The 20,912-nt window shown below is 41.7% G+C and overlaps 1 protein-coding gene across 4 annotated transcripts in view; it reads right to left on the bottom strand.

Annotated features, from left to right (window-relative positions):
• The window catches only part of LOC103182008 (cAMP-specific 3',5'-cyclic phosphodiesterase 4C), a 78,772-nt gene that overhangs the window by 2,077 nt on the left and 55,783 nt on the right, over positions 1-20,912 (bottom strand). For 3 of the 4 annotated variants that reach the window (XR_006085643.1, XR_006085642.1, XR_006085644.1), the window contains 13 exons: positions 19,805-19,878; positions 19,442-19,491; positions 16,434-16,546; positions 10,579-10,672; positions 9,763-9,923; positions 9,238-9,336; positions 8,815-8,979; positions 8,209-8,308; positions 7,513-7,667; positions 6,582-6,704; positions 5,964-6,146; positions 4,788-5,406; positions 408-524 (listed from right to left, as the gene is read on the bottom strand). Coding sequence is in view for 1 of the 4 variants with exons in the window: in XM_042342720.1 (XP_042198654.1) it covers positions 4,788-5,406; positions 5,964-6,146; positions 6,582-6,704; positions 7,513-7,667; positions 8,209-8,308; positions 8,815-8,979; positions 9,238-9,336; positions 9,763-9,923; positions 10,579-10,672; positions 16,434-16,546; positions 19,442-19,491; positions 19,805-19,878 (1,936 nt within the window). In the remaining 3 variants the exon portion in view is untranslated. The remainder of the gene's footprint in view (positions 1-407; positions 525-4,787; positions 5,407-5,963; positions 6,147-6,581; positions 6,705-7,512; positions 7,668-8,208; positions 8,309-8,814; positions 8,980-9,237; positions 9,337-9,762; positions 9,924-10,578; positions 10,673-16,433; positions 16,547-19,441; positions 19,492-19,804; positions 19,879-20,912) is intronic. The other variant, XM_042342720.1, reaches the window with a different exon arrangement.

Genomic DNA, 20,912 nt, shown 5'->3' on the forward strand with positions numbered 1-20,912 from the left:
ATGGGTAGTGGATCTGTCAGATGAGCAGTCAAATTATGGATTGAAATAATAGTTAGAAGCAAAACATCACTCAAAATTCTACAGGAAGGCAAAGGAATCAACCCAAGGTCACTCTTACACACACTCCTTATAACTAGCTTTATAGATTTTTCGCAGATTGCTTGCAATAGAATTCCTTCACACCATATTCTGTTTGTGGACAGTCGTGGAGCAGTGAGACCTAAATAATATCTCTATCTCTATTCCCCCCCAACACATACACACACACACACACATTTTAAAACATACATAAAATTAGGTAAAGTATGCCTTACACCTTGTGACACTTAAAATTTTATTATTTTTTTTAAAAGGAAAGAAATTTGATTTAAAAAAATAATTCTGCTCCCGAAAGAACAACAGCTCACAGAACTGATGAGATTTTGCTTCTCAAGCAAAAAAAAAAATGTAGAAAAGCTAAACGAGACGTGTTTGTAGATGATGGTTCTTCTTATTTCACTTAAACGTCTCATGGCTACTCCTTCCTAACATAGAATGAAAAACGATGGCATCAGTCTTTCTCTAGTTGATGAATGGTGCCAGCACAAATGCGCTTCAAACAATTTAATGGAATTTGGCACAAGTGCAAGTTTGGCTCACCAGTTACCAAATTAACCAAGGAATTATTTGTTGATCCTGTCTGGGGGAGAGAGGGGACACATGAGGACTGGAAGGAGCACAGAAAGGTTTTTTTTTGTTGCTTCTGTTATCTTTTGCAAGTGGTTTTAAGGGATATCTTAAAAAGGTTAAGGCACAGCCCCAGTCCCAGAGTACATTGGGTGCACAAATATATTACTGAAGAGTTTATATTGAGCAGCATTAGGTATATTGTATCTACAGCATTTTCAGCAATCAGTAATAGTTGGACTCTAAATAAGAGCTTTAAACAGAGACTCGCACCTCTCCTTCATGGGAGATGCTCATGTACAGACCGGAATAAATATTATACTTTACAAAATAACCCGGGACAACAATTAAACGCAGTGCGAATGGGGAAGATAATTGAAAGAACTGTAAAAACAGAGAAAGGAATTACGATTGTTGGACAGTAACAGCATTAACATATACACATAAAAGGCTCATTGTAAAAGTTCCGATCCATCCCAGCACCCGGGAATGGATTTGAATAAATAACCAACTGGGTTATTCAAAAGCTTGGTGTTTGCGACAAAAGTTTGGTTTGGAAATAATATTGGTTGGCACTCCAATGACATCGGCCAACTGTGTCTACACACTGACAAGGAAGGGCAGCTGGAGCTGAAAATGAGGTGTTAGTAGAGGAAACGAGAGAGACCAGTTCTTTTTTTAGTCTATCATTGTATTGTCCTAATACCTAAAGTTTAATGGATAAACGCCTGCGTGAATTGTATAAACTCTGCCATGGAGTAGTTAGGCCAAATGCCCCGTTCCTGTGCTGTCACTTCCCCCTGTTCTTAGCCTTCCACCTTTACTCCATAACTGCACAGAGACCCACCATCTGGTCTTCGTTTCATATACCGTGCAGAAGAATGCTCCAGCTAAAAATGCAAAGTGGGTTCCATTTTACTTGATTTGTTTCAAAAGATGGAACTAAATAGACTTCTGTGTGTTCTACAATGTACACAGGAACATAACACACATTAGCACACATTGTGTATATAAATTTTCAGCGCTATAACTCAGCAAGTGTATCACAGATTTGTTGCCGAATATATACAGGATTGGTATACCTGGTATGACAGTACTATTAATATACACGAGTACTACACACAGGTAACGTGAAGTGTGTTATAATAATATGTGTTATATATTCAGGATTGCTGATCACTACGCCCAAGTAACATTCATATACAAGAGTATAATACTCTAGCAACACACAATCTTGTTATATAATATCCACAGGAGGGTTAAAACTCTGTATTATACAGCATACTATATGATACAGACAGAAGTTTGCCCTGTTAACTGTACCTCAGTGACACAGAAAGGATTGCCTCTCAGTGAAACCATCACTGATCACTCGCTTGGCAGTGACAAGTTAAAAATATAAAATCCTTCATATGACCTCATGCAGAGCCGTGTAGAAAACCTTCTGTTCATTGTTACAGATACAATCTGATGGTATCAATTCAATGCGAACGCGTCTAGAAGGAAGTGTATAGATTACAAAAAAATTACATGTTGTTTGGGATTGCAGTTAGGGCCGTAGCTGATTGTCCGCAGTTCGGATGAGTATGTTAAAAAGTGAGCTTTGGCTCTGAAGGTTTATGGTGTCATCCAGATTCTTCACGTGAGACAGGGCAAAATAATTAACGCGCAATTGGCACTTGTGAGATGCAAGGTCAACCTTTCTTTTGAACGTCCCGGGAGCTCTCCAATACTCAAGAACATGTTTAAGAACATGCCACAGAGACAAAATAGCTTCCAAAGCCACCAGAGTTGTGTGGAATCGGACTCTATCCTTGGCTATTAGAATTTCTCTCTCTTTGAGATACCTGAGGCAGATGGAATTAATATACCGAGGCACTGGTGAGAATACTCTTCTGATGAATTACTGGATTTGAGGCAGATTAGTTAAAGTGCACAGAGGTGCACATGAGGAAGGTGAACTGGTAAGTCTAAAGTTTTTTAAAAACTTGAAAGTGCAGGCACCATCAAGGATAAATAGACTGAGGTGCTGATAAAGACACTCTTCTACGCTCATTACTTGTTAAGAGACAAATGAGTTGTTGTACTCGTGTATAGTGGACCATGGAGATGCTTCAGAATCTGGTTGTAATTTGTGGTTTAAGTGTAAAGCGAAAACCTGTGTGCCACAGGTGCCAAAGTTATTAGAACATCAGAGAAACTGGGTGACTGGCTACAAAGGATGAACAGTTTGGTCTAGAAGGTTCAATATTTTTGGATCAATATAATGGAGAATTATAACTGCATGTCAGAACGTTTTGCGAGAATCAATACTTTCACATGTTAGGAGTAAATAACGTTAATTCAGTCAATTTGGAATGGATTGTCAATGCTCGAGTTTGGAATAATTAGGATACCATAGAATGAGAACACACATGGGGATTATGTGCTTCTATACACTGGCTTTTGATCAGCTCACTAAGTGAAGTTTGGGCCTTCTAGTTTCAGCAACAATAAAACATATTGGGAGGAAAAAATGTCACCTTTCTACTTCAAGGTAAAATTAATTGGATTCAGTGGAATTCATCAAAGCAATGCTGGTAAAAGATAAAGTGGACGTTTTCCATTTCCTTTATCCTATTCCTTCTGTTCTCTCCAACCAAGCTCAACACGCAAGTAACCGGCCAACTGATAAAATTAACTGATTCCACTTTAAAGTTTTGATACAGCTCACAGGAGCCCTTTCTTTGGGTAGAGGGGAGGGATGATGTTATGCTTGGTTTATATTTTCCCAATGCAAACTTGCCTTCCGACTTCTTCAGTCAAACCTCAATTTGGACTTATAATTATTTGTTTTTCACCTCCAATTCAGGCAGTATTTCACCAGTTTAACGTGAGGAATGTGCAGACCTTTACAGCCCATTTTTAAACATCCTCTCTTTCTCACATACCTCCTAATCCCCTTTACCTCTCCCCCTCCCACTAGATTAAATTCTCTGTCTTTAAGGGAACAACCCAATAATACAATCAAACAATCCTCTTTGCCAACAAACCCTGCGGTTACAAGCCTCTTATATTTCATTGTCTTGGTAGCTTGACAACCTTAACCTCAATAGATTGATCTTCATGAAATAAACTATGCTGATGAATAAACTTGCACTGAGTCTAATGATGAGATTTCAATATGTTTTGCTAGCAATCATTTAATATTCCAAAGAAATTCACACACCTCCATCTCACAAAAGCCCCGGGGGTTTGTGGTTGGGAGGGGGAGAAAGAGTGAACAATATTCTTAACTATGCGGGGAGTAGGAGTGAAGGAAGGCACATTCAACATAAGACCTATGTTACCAATAAGGGTCCAATATGCATGATGTTGTATTTTAGCCAAAGGATGAAAACATGCACTGCCTGCACACACACACGCATACACACAGGTGCCAACACAGATGTCAAGAGTCATAGATAGTGTTCCCTAAACTTGCCCAAACTAAGGTTCACATAATCAGGTGGTAAATTGTTAAAAATACTCATTTTAAAAAAAATTACTGTTTGTTCTAAAAAGAATTGACAATCACCTTCCAAAGTTTCGAACAAGAATAAATATCCAGGATTCTGGTGCCAGCTACATCCTGATAAGGCAGCAAATTTGGTTTTCTATTCTGATCCTTTGTACAAATTTGATGGAACCATTGCTGTTTTCGGCTGTTAGTACTCGCAGCTTTTCCCCAGTTCATTTAGCAATTTACTTTAATTTTTTTTTCCTTTTTTTAAAAAAAAATAAAAAACAGAAACATTTTTTTTTCCCAAGCCGGGTTCTAAAATATTCCTACTGCTCGTTAAAACCAATTACATTTTTTTTCTTCTAGCGATTTATCTCATCACGCTCTTCGTCGGGTTATCTCATCTCATCCCCTCTCGCCCACACCGCTGAGAGAAGGCCAGAAATCAACCACTATTTCCGCAACGGCCAAATAGTGATTGCGGCAATAAAAAAATTTTTCTTCTCGTGTCCTCAAAGAAAAAGGGAACCAGTTGGCAACAAGACTCCAGTTGCTTGCTGTTGAAAGCAACGGGTAAATTGTGTGCTTAAATACCATAAAAGAGCAGAGATGGTCTTCTTATATATTTTTGGTTACGTACCCAGGGGGTGAAATGCCACATTCCCCTCTTTGTCAACAGAACTTCGTACTGCAGTTCCTGAAATATTTGACGGTGCATTTCCCGCGGTGGATTTCGACTGCACGACCTCCGTGATTTCTTCTTTCAGTTCCCCCAGATTATTCTCAAGGTCCACAATCTTTGGGGTCGGAGACTTGGGACTTGAACCTGAGATTTTCTTCTTCTGCAGGCGAGATTTCTTTAAGAATTTCTCATGTATGCTCTTGGGGGCACCCTTTACTTGGGTGTCAATTGTCCCCTGCATTACCGACATTTGGGATTCAGCATCCGTGGGTCTATTATCGCTGCTACTGGCATCTTCATCCACTTCCACTGTTAACTTGTTTTCCTTGAGCTCCAGTCCCTTGTCCTCATCCAGCGTGAGGTCAAATTGGAATTTATCACCCGTGCTGGGGCTATCCTTGTCGGCATCCTTTGCCCTGTCCTCTCTGGGAGCCGGTGAGGACGGGCTGTGAGGAATCATACTTTGGAACCACTCCCGGTTATCTTCAAGTGCGTCCAAAAGGTTTTGAGCATCTGGGTGTACCAGGTCTGCCCAGGTTTCCCATAGAGGGTGCACAATGTAATCGATAAATGAAACCTGTCCAAAAGGAACAAGATATGGTGAGTAAAATTGTTACACGCGATCCTTTATTAAAGTCTGGAATGGAACCTTTTTTCCAATTTCCAATTGCCCAAATCAGTGGGACACAATCTTAAAATTAGAGCTAAACCAATTAGATGTGAGATGAGATTTCTTCGCCCACAAAATACATAGTCAATTGACTTTACAGTATATTCTGTGAAGCGCTTTGAGACATCTCAAAGTGCTTCACAGTAAAGTGGAGTGATTGTGTATTTTGTGGGCAAAACACGGCAGCCAATTTGTGCACTGCAATGTCCCACAAACAACCATAGAATGAGCAACCGATTTTATTTGGGGAGGTTGTTGGCCAGGACACCGAGAGAGAGAAACTCCCTTCTCTTTTCGAATAGTGCCATGGGATCTTTAACATTCACCTGAACAGGTGATCATATCTGAATGCAATTATTCATTGTCCACAACATACTAACTATGTAAGTGGTTTCCCTGACCACAGGGAAGAGAAAAACAATTTGAAACAAAGCCCATCCCCTTCCAATATTCTGCTCACCAACCTGGGTCTTCTCAACCGAGGCACTGTGCTTGTCGCACATTGGGCTGATATCCATTCCTCGCTCCTGCTCCTGATCTCCTTGATAGAAGAACTCCACCATGATCTTATCCACCCACTTCCGGTACAGCTCCAGGGGTTTTGTGGGATTGCTGAGGTCTGCACAGTGAACCATATTCTGGAGAACCTGCAAATGACAAGATGCTCATGTTGGAATTTCTGATCACTGTCTGTGCTGTTAGCTGAATTTGTAATGGATGCCAAAATTGGACTTAGTACCCCAAGCTAGGGAGGAGGTAACTTGATTAGGATTCTGGATGTTGGTTGCTCGACAGTGTATCCTGCCTGAAATTATCTTTATTGGTGGATGTTGGGTGAAGCTAGGATTGGGAGTGTTTTCTTCCTCTTCCCCCTCCATTGTCTAACAGTTTGCTGACATTCATTGTCTGAGCTCACATATGAAGATGGGTGAGACATCCCAGAGTAACAGGACCAGCAAATCCTCAGTCAGACTGGGGAAAATACCCGAGAATACAAAGTACCTTCAATATAAATCAATGCTTTGGAGTAATGTCGCTCAATATACAAAGAAATAAAATGTAATTTATTCCCTTAGGCTTACCTGTATCCTGTCAGAGTAATTGTCCAGCAGTAAAACACCCAGACTTGTAACTTTTTTTGTTTCCACCATAGTCTTTAAGTCTGCTAATAAACTCATGTGCTTGGTCATGTCTGTCGCTAGAACCTGCATCAGAACAGAAAAATTAGGATCGAAGTTGTTGTTGAGGAAAATAGTAAGTTGATCTCACCAGAAACATCCAAACATCATACCATAGGATCTTACCAATAATTTAACAGTATATTATCTTTTCTCTTCTGAAAGACCCCCCCAAAAAAATGATAATTTGGCTACTCGATCCATGACTGTTTGTGGGACATTGTTGTGCGCAATTGGCTGCTGCGTTTCACCCACAATATATACAGTAAATTCACTTTATGCATCTTGAAAACATGATAAGGTGCTATATCAAATGCAAGGATTATTATTCTTATTCTTAGTGAATCATACTGAGCTGAGTCTTTTTGGTTCTGTCAAAAGCTGAGCTGCTCCTAAACATCTTCATTATGACAGGAACATTTCTCACTATCAGAACTTTTTTTTTGGTTTTTAAAACACTTGGTCTCACCACCAGGACTCCTTTCGAAGAGAGAATTCCAACTTTGGCCCCCTTTAATAGATAGCAGCAGCAACAACAACAACAAATTACATTTGTAAAGCGCCTTTCACATCAGGAGGATGTTCCAAGGTGCTGGAACAGACAGGAATCCACACCCGAGCTGGTGGTTGGGATCAGGAGGGGTGGGAGCACAGGGAGGGTAGGGGGTAGGAGGGTGACCGAAGGCACGGTCGAAGAAGAGTGTCTTGCGATTGGTCTTGACGGAGGCGTGTGAAGGAACGAGGCAAAGCGGACGGAATTACAGAGGGTGGGGGGCATAGAGGCTGAAGGAGGCCAGATGTGGCAATGCCACACAGACATGTGGTCCTTACTCACCATGTCGATGGTCATTTTGCGGAGGGACTGTCGCTGTTTCTTGGTCAAGTTCTGGAAGATGTCACAGTTTTCGTCCTGCAGCAATTTGAAGCCCACAGCCAGGTGATGGTTCTCTAACACGGATGTGTCGTTGTACATCAGTGCTAATTCTGAGTCTGGGAAAAATAGAGGCATGATGAGGATTAGAGATAAGGAGACACACACACACACACAGTGATCAGCATCAAAAAATGTGATACGAAGCAAAACAGTCAGACCCAAAAAGCCAAACAGAAAGAGAAAAACGAATAAAGAGTAAAGAGAAGTAAGAGAGAACAGAGAGTGTTGGTTTAAACAACTGAAAATATAACTTACAAATACCAGCATCTATCTGGCTTCTCTTAAAAATTGCTAACTTTATCCCAGAGGATAAATTACTATAAAAAATATGATGATTTATATACAGAGGCCAAGATATGCAGATTGCTTAAAAAAGAAGCGATTATTGTAGCCAAGAATTTAGAATGGGAAATCTAATAAGACTTCATAGAATAAAGGCTATTTGGATTGTTTGTATATAGAATAATGGATACTCACATTGAGAGATCCAGATGATTTAAATGTAACACAGGTACTAGAGTGTGATTGCACATTAGTGATGAGAGAGGGGAGCCCTCAATCTTTTCCTTCCACTTCCACTGGAAGATGAATACTCACTGGTGTTAATGAGGAACTGATTGGAGACTCCAGGATGATCCACATCATGAATCGCAGAGGCAAAGATGGCAGCCATAACTTCGAGGTCTGTAAACACAGCCTGCAAAAAAAAAAGACACAGAAAGTAAAAACCAAATACCACTTTGGAGAAACATCAAGTGATTATTTCTCATGAATTGTGACCTACACTAAAAAAAAAACTTCTAATTTGTCACACGTAAGGCAAGTCAGCCCATTTGTTCCAGAAAGGCCAACGACAACAAGCAACGAATTACATTTGGATAGCGCCTTTCACGTCGGGAGGACACCGTTCTGTCCTTACACCTTCAAGCTGTTTAAGTGAATCAAGCATCCTGATCTCAACTGTCCTTTCTGGTTGACACTTAATTAAGATGCATCATGGAAACTATCAAACCTCATTTCATGGACAGTGCGCCTAGAAATTGTGCCATTACATCTGCTAATATCTCTGGGAATCGCCCACTTTCAGTTTAAAAAAAAACACAATAAAACTTTGAGCAAAAGGTCCCACTCAACGACAGCAATGACACGGCGTCCCCCCACGGCAGAATAGCGTCCCAGAGCGCTTGCAGCTAAAGCGCTCACCTGGAGTGCTGGTGTCAAGAGCAGGACATGTGTGGATTGTGCCACATCTGCACCATGGTGATTATTGTGGTAGGACACTTCGGCATGATAGTGGTCTTCAAGGGTGGTCAGATAAGTGAAGAATGTTTCCAAAGGAATATTAAAGGTCTTCAACAAGTCTCGCTCCTAGAGGAAAAGAGGAGAAAGGAAAGAACTTCTGACTACATATACCTGTGCTATACCATGGTCCTTTTGTATTGCACATTTCTGAGCTGGTGCAATTATCAAATTTGTTGGAATATTTTTGTGGAAGTAGAAATAATTAGGAACGCAAGGTGAAATAAATTCTTACAGGATGAGTGTGTGGTGGGAACAGTAGTGATTAAAAACTTGTGAATTCCAGGTCCACTTTTTTTTCACAAAGAAGAAAGCTCCTTAAATTACCTGAAAAATTGCAAACATCGTGGCTGTTAGGGGCCTGCCTTCAGAATATTCACCCACTTTGAAGATATCCAGCCCCCAACTGTTGATATTTTCCAATTCCTAGAGACATAGAGGACATCAGCCAGAGTTAGTAACACATTAATCTAAGGAAGTGCACTGAACACTAATGTTATCGCAGTACTGAGAAAACTTTTCAAGCAAATGTGCAAGCTCTCTGAATCCCTCTGCCATTAGCCTGTTCTATACCCCACCTGAGTAGGTCTGATCTTGACACTGTGTTCCCAAAAATAAAAGCAAACATCCCATTTGCCAAAGCATCTGCATATTGCTAATCACAAATTGAAAAGCCTTGTATTTGTTAAGCAGAAGAATATTAAATCTAGATTAAATTGAACAAGTGATCCCTACATTGCCCACACAACACAAGTCAATCCACTTTACAGTATATCCTGTGAAGCGCTTTGAGACATCTCAACGACATGATAAGGCGCTATATCAAAAGAAAGGATTATTATAACTACATACTTTGGCCAGTTGGGCTTCCTTGGTGGTTCTTACACCGAAGCGTGGGATTTTGGAATTGGTCAGGGTCAAGCTGAGAGGCATTTTTTTCACAACGATCTGCGATAACGGCCACTTCTCCTCTTTTGATTGCATAGATGGCATTTCTACTTCATGCTGTTTGTCTTGGGAAAAAAAGACAGCATTATTTTTTTTTACGTCACAATATCTCTCTTGCAACAGGTCAGACCCGCAAGATTCCAAATCGGCATCAGGTCAAGTAGGTGAACGTCCTGTGTGACTTTCGGTCACAAGTCAGAGCTGGTTACAGCTGGAGGATAGTTGGCTTCAGCACAGCGAGGCTTGAGGAGAGAAAATAAATCAGAGTGCTCTCTGCTGGTTGCAGTCCAGAGACCACTTCTATCGAGTGTACTTTGTGGCCAGCTGGGATGTGATCCTGGAGGATGCTTGTGGCCTGGAGTTTTAATTGGGGCTCAGTCTTGGGAAAAGGAACAGAAACTATAATAAAAGGCGTGTCATAAAATGACAACTGCGACCTTGTGAGGCCCTGTTTGGCTAGATTGTGTCGGGCGGAAAATACTTTAAATAAATCACGGACCTCTCATAAATTACTGAGTATGTTCACATCACCTGCAATCAGGTCTTTGCCTGTGCCACACTTGATCCACTTGCCTAAGAGTGGGGACTTTTGCATCATTGCTGGGCTCCCAGAAGTGAAACAATAATTTCACTCAAATTGTATTAATGGGTTGTGCATTTACATCCAGGCACATTTCTGGGAAGGACTGATGACCCATATTCAAATGGGGTTTCACTCACCTAAAAAAGTGCTTGATATGAACTCTGAAACCTGGTTTCCTGAACGACTTGTTTCTGATAATTGTGTTAATTCTCGATTCAGCATCCTTTTGAACTGCGGAAAGAAAATACTGTCAATGAATGTGAGCCAGGAACAGCAAAGGGTTGGAGGACTCATCAATTGTAGAGATGCTTCGAACACATGGAAAGAGAATCAGGCCACAGAGAGATTGCCACAGCATTTAAATTTTTGAATATTTTTTAAACTTGAGGCAAAAAACCTGATCATTGGGAAAATCCTAATAAATTAATTGATGAATCTGACCAAAGCTTAGAAACCCAGCAGTCCAAACTGCTTCACATCCACTCTCACCGTACAGAACTTCAAAAGGGAAATGTACAAAATCCCTTCCGATTAATTGTATTGAATCCTAATACATGAACCTTTCCACTATTTACCGAGTCTTAGCAAAAAACTATTGGATATCTCACTGAAAGGGTTCACGCAGTTTCAATATGTTTAAAAGGCTTTGCAATCAGATTCGCTTTCCTAACGTTTCTCAAGATTGACAGCTCTATGTGGACACATAGTATTGTCTCAAGCCCTACAGTACAAGATAGAAGCAAGTACTTCCTTTTAAACGGCTTTGTACTGAATATGTATATGTGGCTGACACTGAAACTCACACAAGTTATATAATTCCAGACAGGAGCAAATTGTTCCCCTTTATCTGCTGTGCATTGTACATGTACAGGAGCTGACATAGAAACATCCCACGCAGTACCAGATGTGACTTCTCATCTTTCTCAGTGCGTGCTGTAGGTCAGTACCTAAACCGAAGAGAATGATGCCCAAGTGCTCTGTGAAAAGTCTACCTTTTAATTAACGAACGATCCGAACACAAAAAAAGATGATTTCGATACCGGTTGAAATGGACAAACACAAGAAATAAAAGTTGCTTCACAGATCGATCGACAGCATTTTTACTCCAACCAAATTCGGGGTTCAAGGGCACGAACAGGTCACGATTTTCTTTTTGGAAAAGCGTCCCACTTGCTTAGCGCCCTGCTCAATCCACATACCTTAATATAACCCCAAGAAACAGTCCGTAAATAGTTCACTTCAGGCATTGCAATAACACTCTCTGTTACCAGCCCGAGAAAAGAAAACCAAGGCACGAGGATCCCTGCAAATCCCTGGAAAACGTACTGCTGCAATGAGAGAGATCTGGATAGCAGACCTTGACCAGGGAGGTGGGGGGGGGGGGGTGGGGGAGAAAAATCCACTCTGCAGGAAAAGATCTTAAAGGTTTAAAGAAAAAAGAAATAAAACAGACAGCTCCACGTTCCAAACTGTGGCAACGGCGTCCGAAAATCAGCGCAGAGTGATAGAGCCAGAGCCTGAACCTGCCAGGAGGTGCCAAACTCCCCGTGATGTAAATGCGTTATGAACGTATGGCTGGGAGGGAGGTGGCTACTTCAAAGGGATGATGCTTATTCATGTATTAATAGAAATCAACACACAGCAGGTCGTTCTCCCGAAACTACAGAACAGGAGACGAAGGACCAATAAATTATACCCAGCAATAGGGGCAGGACCATGTTTGCCAGTTTCCATTGGTTGCGGAACAACACAACGACACCAGCTCACTGAGCTAAGCTGTCTGCTTCCTCACCCTTCCCAGTGCCAATCTCGCTCTAACGGTTAAGAAGATGGCTTGGATTTATTAAGATTTATGATTTCTGGCCGATTCTCCAGATTCCATCCTCGGCCCCAAAGTCTACAGTCAGTTCACTTGACAGTGTATCCCGTGAAGCGCTTTGAGACGTCTCGAAGACGTGATAAGGCGCTATATCAAGTGCAAGGATTATTATTAGTAGTAAGTCTTCACACTGAAAATGGACTCTATAGTTACTTAGAAAATACAGTAACATATTTGGAAATATAGAGGGTTTATCAGACATGAACTGTTTTGGTGGTGGGAGTGGGGGGGGTGTCTCTGTGACATACTATATCAGTATCTAAAAATCCTGCAATAGGGAGCCCATGATTCCTTCTCTTCCATTGTAAAATGAGAAGGGAGGATGGTGATCTGAGGTCTGCTGTGCGTGGAAGGAGATCACAGTATTGACGCCAATAGGAGAGACTCAAACTATGGCCACTGTCTCCCTGACTATCACTTCCTTGGTGTAGTCGGTCGAATGATCCAAGGAGGTCAAATGGGAGAAGTAAAACAAAATGAGAAAAACATACTTTGAGGGCAGTTTTGTGTCTTGAAGATATGCTTTGCTTAAAAGGTAGGAAGTTTACTTGAGAATTGTACTCATTACAAAGGATGAGAATTGCAGATTGCAATCTCATTGCCCTGATACAATACGTGGAAACATCTAACCACAAAGTCAATTGAGCGAGTTTAGATTAAAGTCTAGAAATGAGTTTCCTGAGCAGCCTGGTGGTGGGGCTGTAGACTATGTCATGGAAGTGGTATTCAATTGCACTGGTTATTTATTACCAGTGCAATTTTAAGTGTATAAATAACATGACATTTACAATGTAGAATGAAATTCTACTTTTGAAATTCCATTTCAGTGATTTCCAATTGCACAGAGACAAACCTCTACATTTGATGTTTGGCTCACATCAGAGAGACCTAATCTTAAAGATGGAACCACAACGACAGTAAGAAATTACATTTGTATAGCGCCTTTCACGTCAGGAGGACATATCAAGCTGCTGAAAACCAATTAGGTGTGAGATGAGATATTTTCGGCCACAAAATACACAGCCAATCCACTTTATAATATATCCTCTGCAGCGCTTCAAAATGTCTCAATGATGTGTAAAAGCGCTATACCAAATGCAAGGATTATTATTATTATTATTATTGTGAGAATGTGGAATACTTTGATCCAGAAGGCCGAAAGGCAGAATCAAGTGGGTGTTTAAAAGAGATTATTGGAAAGTAAAATCATTAAAGATTAAGGAGAAAAGCAATATTTTTTCAGATTAACGGGTCTGCTTTGATGTAATTAATAATCCTTGCATTTGATATAGCGCCTTATCCTGTCTTCTAGACGTTTCAAAGCACTTCACTGAATATACTGTAAAGTGTATTGATTGTATATTTGTGGGCGAAACACAGCAGCCAATTGTCCCACAAACAGCCGTGGATTGAGTGACCAAATTACTATTTATTTATTTTTTCTTGAGGGATTATTATCAGACGTGTGGAGTAAGGAAACCTGCTGGGAATCGAACCCAGGCATCTCGCTTACGAAGGCGAGTGCTCTAACCACTGAACTACAGGACTCCATTAAATAGCAGAACAGGCATAATGGGCTGAATGGTCTCCTCCTGTCACTATGAATGCGTGTGAATTTTGGAGGAATTTGGGGAAAAACGCATAGTCACTACACTTTGCAGTGTGTCCTGTGAAGCACTTTGGGACGTCTTGAAGACGTGGTAGGGCGTTATATCAAATACAAGGATTATTATTATTATTATATAGAAAATTGCGGACACTAAAAATAAACAGAAAAATACCAATCTGGAAATAAAATGCATCCCTATCGGACCAATTCATCAAATGGTAGGAAAATGATGCATTTTTTCCCCCCGTCTCAGTCACAAAATATGACTGACCTTGCTCCTCAACGGAAGATGCGTTTGAAATCAAGAGACAAACAACGTCAGGGAAAGCTGGACTGTCCCCAAGTGCGTGACAGGCTTCCCTTGGGACGAAGGGGAAATTAAATAAGTGCAGTTTGTGTAAATAAAAACAAGAGGGCCTATTCCAGGTTGGTACATTCCCACATTCACGGTATGTTTTGCAGTGCTTTGCCACAACTTTCCCTCCTTCCTGCTCCCTCCCTCCCTCTCTCCCTCCCTCCTAACTTCACTGTTCAAATCAAGATTCATCCCATTCCTCTAACGCAGTTCTTTCCCAGGATCTCAAGACTGTGGAACCCCACCTCCTTCAATCTGCAGGCTTCTAGACCTAAGTGGGGTAAAATTTAAGCTTAAATGTGAGCCCTCCAGGACACTACCCCATGTGAAGGGCACTATACCAATAAACAAAATTTTGAAGAGATAAATCCCGAAGAGCTTTGGCGTTTTGAGGCTGTGCAGTTTATATAGTGGGGTTGAAAATATGACATTACCGAAAGTACTTCAGACCATACAGTGACTCTCAGGAGGAACGTGGACCTATTATTGACTGGAGATTGCTAAGAGGAGACTTCTCTCAGCTCAGCATCATGTAGGTGAGGGTTCCCTGCAGGAGTTAAGACTTCACATCACGACGCACTTTCAGGCATCATTCTCATTTCCACTTTTAAATGAGAAAATTTTAAATTCCACCTTGAGCACATTTCCAATCCCAGTCTCACGCAATGTATAAGCTAGTGGAAACTACTTTACATCGCTTTACATTACTTTGCACAGCAATTATTCTCCAGCCCACGAGAACTAGACCACAAAATGTAGCAATTTCCTATAAAATTATTCAAAACCACGTGAAATTAGTTTACAACGGATAACCAAAATAACCCACATTTGACCTCAGTACCTAATTCACCGCAGCACGACCTGACCGCATTGAGTTACACCGACATTGTTGCACCATGATGTATATTATCACAGCAGGGATCAGTGTATGTGCACTTACATATGTGCCCAGTACTCTGCTAACTTGAGTTCAAATGCTGGTGAAACGGTTTATAATTCATGAAAGGTGCAACCGTGTTTTAATCTGATAAAGATGAGAGCTCCTCCACCAGTTAAGTTATTAAAGCTATTGTCGGAATCTAGGAATAGAAGGATAACGTGCCTCCAAACAAAAAAAAAATTGCTCTTTACAGTAAATTCTGCAAAGCACTTTGAGACCTCCTCCTGACTCGAATGGCGCTGTATCAAGGTCAAACATGATTATTATAATTCAATTGGGGCTCCTGCTCCCGATTGGGCATCCCCTTGCCCCCTCTCTCTCTAGAACGTATCCGTATCTGGATATTGGGTGATAGCAGGCTCGACTCTCCCACTCTCCCAGGCACATAGCCTGACACTGTGTAGATCACGCAAAGAGTGGACATTCGACATAGAGAGCACTGACTGGGTGACTGAGGAAATGTACTCGAGCAATAATCTGTGCCTTCATAGGCAGTGTTTTTTTTTTAGCCCCGGTGGTTATTAGTGAACAGGTGGAGTCTAATATGCGCTTTACTCTGAAAAGGCAGAATGTTCAGTTTTCCTGCTGTATCTCAAACCATTGCTGAACAATCTGCTTTTGAATGATACGAGACAAAGGCTCCCGTGGGAGAGAGGCACAGTGTGAACTTCACAGATTTCCATGAGATTGTGAAAAGCTGGAAAGAGGAAGACTATAACATGCCCATCGCTATCTCTTTTCACTCAGTATGTAGGAACGTGAATTGAGGAATCCTCACAATCTGGGGGTGGGGGGGAGGCTGGGGGGGAGAAATGGGAAAAAAAGAATGGGTACGAGTTAAACAATCCGTTTCAACAGCCTCTCACAACACAGATATCTTCAAATGAGGTTATTCCAACGTGGATTATGTCAGTCCTTCTCCCTCCCTCTCCCCACCGCATTGCTAACGGCTAAGGTTTGAATGCCAATGTGCCCCTTTCCACTGTGAGCAATCATATCTGATGCGAGATAGACTCTGCTGCGAAACAGTTTTCAATGCTGCGCTCCCTCTTTTGTTACAGACAGCAACTACCTTGGCGTCACCACCCAGGCTATTTCATGTCATCAGTGCCAAAGCAGTGTTCCCACAAGGTAAAGTTAAGGCAGTAAATGAGCTGTGGAAAGGGAATTCCTTCCGTACCCTGCAAGCAGAAAGGCCCATGAGCTTACCTTAGTGGAGGCCATCTCACTGACAGAATGCCTGGTTTGCAAGGTCTCCAGCTGGTCTAAACACCAGTCAAGTTCCTCCAGCGTCTCGATGGCCAGTTTCTGATAGTTCTCCTCTGAGGACAGACAGACAGACATTCAGATCTCTGATCACCTGCACCTGCATTGCCCACGGCTCTAACACAGGGCAGATTTGGAATACACTCAAGGAACCCCCTTCATCAGCTTTCAATTCGGAGCATTCAGAGATTCCACTCATCGGTTCCCACTTTCAAACAGAAGAAAGAAAACCTCTGTGGCCTTTCCTGAGCTGGATGTACAATTTATCAAAGCATCCGACTTCTTTACTTCTTTCCAGTGATTTGAACGAGCCGGTTACAAGTGGAGAAAAAGTGTCGTTTTTATATTCTGTGTTTCCTATACGAGCAAAGCTTTCACCAGCTCGATTGAATTCTTCGGATGGCTTTTTCAAACAGTCGGATTATTATTATCATTTTTTTTTAACAAAAAGAAGATCTTCACGTCGAGGTTCAGCTATTACGAGTTGACGTTGTTCAGATCGACAAACAGCACAACCTACATCCCGGTGCCTTGCTGTGGGTCAGCATGGAAACTGAAGACAGGCAGCGAAAGGAAGAGAGGCATTTTGATCGACTTTCAGCAAAGCCCCTCCAGAAAAAGTGTAAAATAAAACAGCATTTGGAAAGATATAGCCAAAAAGGACAATAGCATTTCTTCAAGCGCACAACGTCGCGATTCCAGTCTTGCTGAAGTAAGTCAAAGGTTGTAACACATTCTGACAGACTGATTCGGGGGGAGTTGGGGGGGGGGGGTCAGAAACCCTGGAGGAACCCGGTGACTGAATGGGAAGTTGATCTAACCAGACTCTCAGGAAGATACCTACAGACTTGTGCTCTGGCTTGGGCACACAGCCTGCGGCAGGGAAACGCTCATTGTGAATGAGGGACTTACTGGAAATTCTGTCATGGAGTTGAGCGACGAGGATCTGGCCATTTACACAATAAAAACTTTCAGACTGGAAGATCGAGGAGGCAGGGGTTGTCTGACACACACTGTTCACTGATACCAGCAGCATTTTTTTTGTTCCAAGTCCGACTTGAAGCTTCAGCCAAATATAAATGGGCACATTAGTGAGCAATGTGTGTTATAGCTCAATGAATGAAGACGAGACTTAAAAAATAAGCTCTATTTTACCCAATATTCCTTGAATTTGTTACAGCGCTTTATCAAGTCCCCGAGGTGTCTCAAAGCGCTTCATAAAAAATATACTGTAAAGTGGATTGACTGTATTTTGTGGGTGAAACGCTGCAGCCAGTTTGAGACAAACCTGAATTGCTAGGACAGGTACCAAGCTGCAGGGATATTATATCAAATCAGCAAATCACAAAATATTCAATGCCTGTGGTCTGAAAAACTTCTCAATCAGAAACTGATCGAGGGATTCAAGAAGAGATGGACAGATACTTGGAAAGTAGAAATGTTGAAAGATGTGGTGAGGTTGCAGGTAAGTGGGATTGACAAGGTTGTTTCGCTCACAAAATATACAGTCAATTCGCTTTACAGTATAGTCTGTGAAGCGCTTTGAGACGCCTCGAAGACGTGATAAGGCGCCATATCAAATACAAGGATTATTATTGTTGTAGTCTGCAGTGCTATGGAATGATCCATGGAGTGCGCTTGATGGGGTGAATGATCTTCTGTTTTTCAATTCATATCTAATCCTATATAATACTGATTATCACTTCCCACGGGTGCTGTATTATGGAGTGCTGGCGAGCATTTAATAAAAGTTACTGAAGCCTCACCACAAGCACAGAAATGGGTTAAACTGATTCAAAAGTTGCCTGCGAAAGCTGCCTGGGCAGGCAAGGAGAGAAAAGCAAAGTGCTTGGGAGCAAAGAGTCTGCTCCGATGGCTGAACCTGACATTTTTATTAATGGCCCGACTGACGTCAATAGCATGCTTAGCATACTCACTGCGGCATGAGAGGCAGCCCTCTCTGGGCTCCCCAGGTACATGCCAGATGGCACGAGGAAAATCCCGGCACAGAGTCTTGGCTCGGGGGGGTGGGGGGTGGTGGGGGGGGGGGGGGAAGGAGGGAGCAAGTAGTGAAGTGAAGTACTCTAGTGAAGTAGTATTTCAGAAATGTCCAGAATTTGGCAAATTGCTGAATTCAGTGCTAACTATGAAACCGGATTGGTGTAGTTCTTCCAGGAAGCTTACAGCTTACTTACAGCAAAACTGTGAAGCGTTCTGAGACATTTTTAACGTAAGAGGCTTTATCAAGTGCGAGGATTATTCTATATTATTGATAAATGCGAAATCTCGATTAGCAGATTTCGCATTTACCAATATTGCAGGCCGTTTAAGAGTGAAATCAGGAAGCATTTTTTCACTCAAAGGAAATCTGGAATTCTCTTCCCCAAAAGGCCGTGGATCCCGGATCCATCCACACCTTCAAGAGTGAGGTTGATAGATTGTTGGTAGGTCAGGTTATTAAGCGATATGAGGAGAAAGCAGTAAATTGGAATTGAAAGGATTAGTTGAGGCAGATCAGCCAAGATCTAATTAATTGGGGGAACAGGCTTGAAGGGCTGAACGGCCTCCTCCTGCTCCTATGTAGCGGTTAGCATAAATTGGACGTGAATTGGCGTTGATAACTCGTTTGCCATCTGGTGAAATAAACAGGGAATGGGTTAAGCGATTCAAAAAGGAATTGAACAAGCTACAGGATTCCCTCAAGCCGAGATGAATAGCCTTTTCCCGTTTCCTATGTGCTTATTTGAACACCTCTTTTCTTGTGTCTCCTGCTCTTCCCCTGAGATGCTGTTTCTTGCTGAGATACAATTTGAGTGCCCCTGCCGTTTCCAGCATCTCACCTAAGCCCATTTTGTATCCATGAGCCTGATAAGCTGAGTGTGCTCTCAGGGATAGGCACAGGAACAGGGTATCTGATACAGTACGCAATCTGCTATGGAGAAAACACTCACCTGACACGTTTGCCCAGCAGTTTGAGCTTTGGTTGCATCCTGACGATCTTCTGAAAAAAAAACAGAACCAAAATACAACATGGATTTAGGTAAGCAACGGGTCCCTTCAGGGAGAGAGTGTATATTCCATCCCCTTCTCTGTCCAAAATGTATCCAAATCCACTAAATCTTTAGGTGCTGAACTATGCGGAAGCGCCATTTACAAACAGTTCCACCTCCTAGCACAAAACGGATTTGTATCCTTACAAATTCCCGCGTAACTTTTCATAAGGGACAAGACAAGAGCACTTGCTGCTCCATTGCAACGCACCTCTTGAATTAAACCCGATTGTCCGGTGGGAAACAGTATTATTGAAGGCTTACCTGTTCGGCGTCTTCTCTTGTAAATTTGTCAACGCCGCAAAGTTGTTCCTTACAGTCCGTAAACTTGCCAGCACCTACAGAAAAAAAAGTCAAGAGATTAAGATTGACTTTTTAATCGAATACTAGGATCAATAAAAATGCGAAAATATAGCTGGACCACACTATAATATCTGACACGTATAATATGCGTCAAACAAATGTGTAGCACCCTGCCGTGATCTCTGCCTTAAATACTCTTGACTAATTTTGAAACCTATAAACTTCCAGGTCAGTGTTATTCCAGGGTAGATGCAGAGTAACATCTACGTTAACCTAATAATGTGCCTTATTTTCTATTGCGGCTTACCCTCTCTGCTTATTCTCTACTTCCCGTAACATGGGAAAGTTTCTCTACGTCAGCTTGAACACTGTACAAAATATCCTATTCCTATGCCTACGACAGCCAACAACTGTGGCATCTCTTAGTTAGATTGAGAGTTTAGCCCTGAATTAAGAGGACATTTTCTATACTGTGAGCCCAACCATACACTGGGCACTGAGTTGACATTGGCTCCTAAATTAATTTTGGACAGTGATGCTTAACGGCCAATTGACGGAGGCTTTCATTTCACCCTTCTCGCTTAGATTTGACTCTGGGGGTTGGAGATGAAAGGACATTGCCTGACCCACTGTAACACTGTCCATAGTTGGGGTTGTTACCATGTGAGTGAACCTCCTACAACCTATAGCCTTTTAAAATCTAGGTTCCATATCACCCATCCACTAATTCTTCATTTAGTTAGTTCTTTGGTAAATGATTTAGTAACCCACAACACTACAAAAATGCAAGTTATTTTTTTCTTTTAGCCCTAGCAGTGGGTCTTGGCCTTTCACCCGCGTTTCTAAATTTGAAAAAAGTTCAACTTCATTGATTAAGCGAAGAATTGATTAACATAAATGACACTTTTAAACTCCGCACTTGGCGTAACCGGGTGTCTCATGTAAATAAGACAACCAATATGTACTCGGCTAAGGGGGTCAACAAAATACTGTACCTTTTCTTTAAAAGCTCTATTTGAGCAGCTTAGAAAGTAGAGAGTCACGGGTTTCTACCAGATACACCGGTTTA

This window comes from Callorhinchus milii, unplaced genomic scaffold, assembly GCF_018977255.1.
Source record: "Callorhinchus milii isolate IMCB2004 unplaced genomic scaffold, IMCB_Cmil_1.0 Scaffold21, whole genome shotgun sequence".
Lineage (NCBI taxonomy): Eukaryota > Metazoa > Chordata > Chondrichthyes > Chimaeriformes > Callorhinchidae > Callorhinchus > Callorhinchus milii.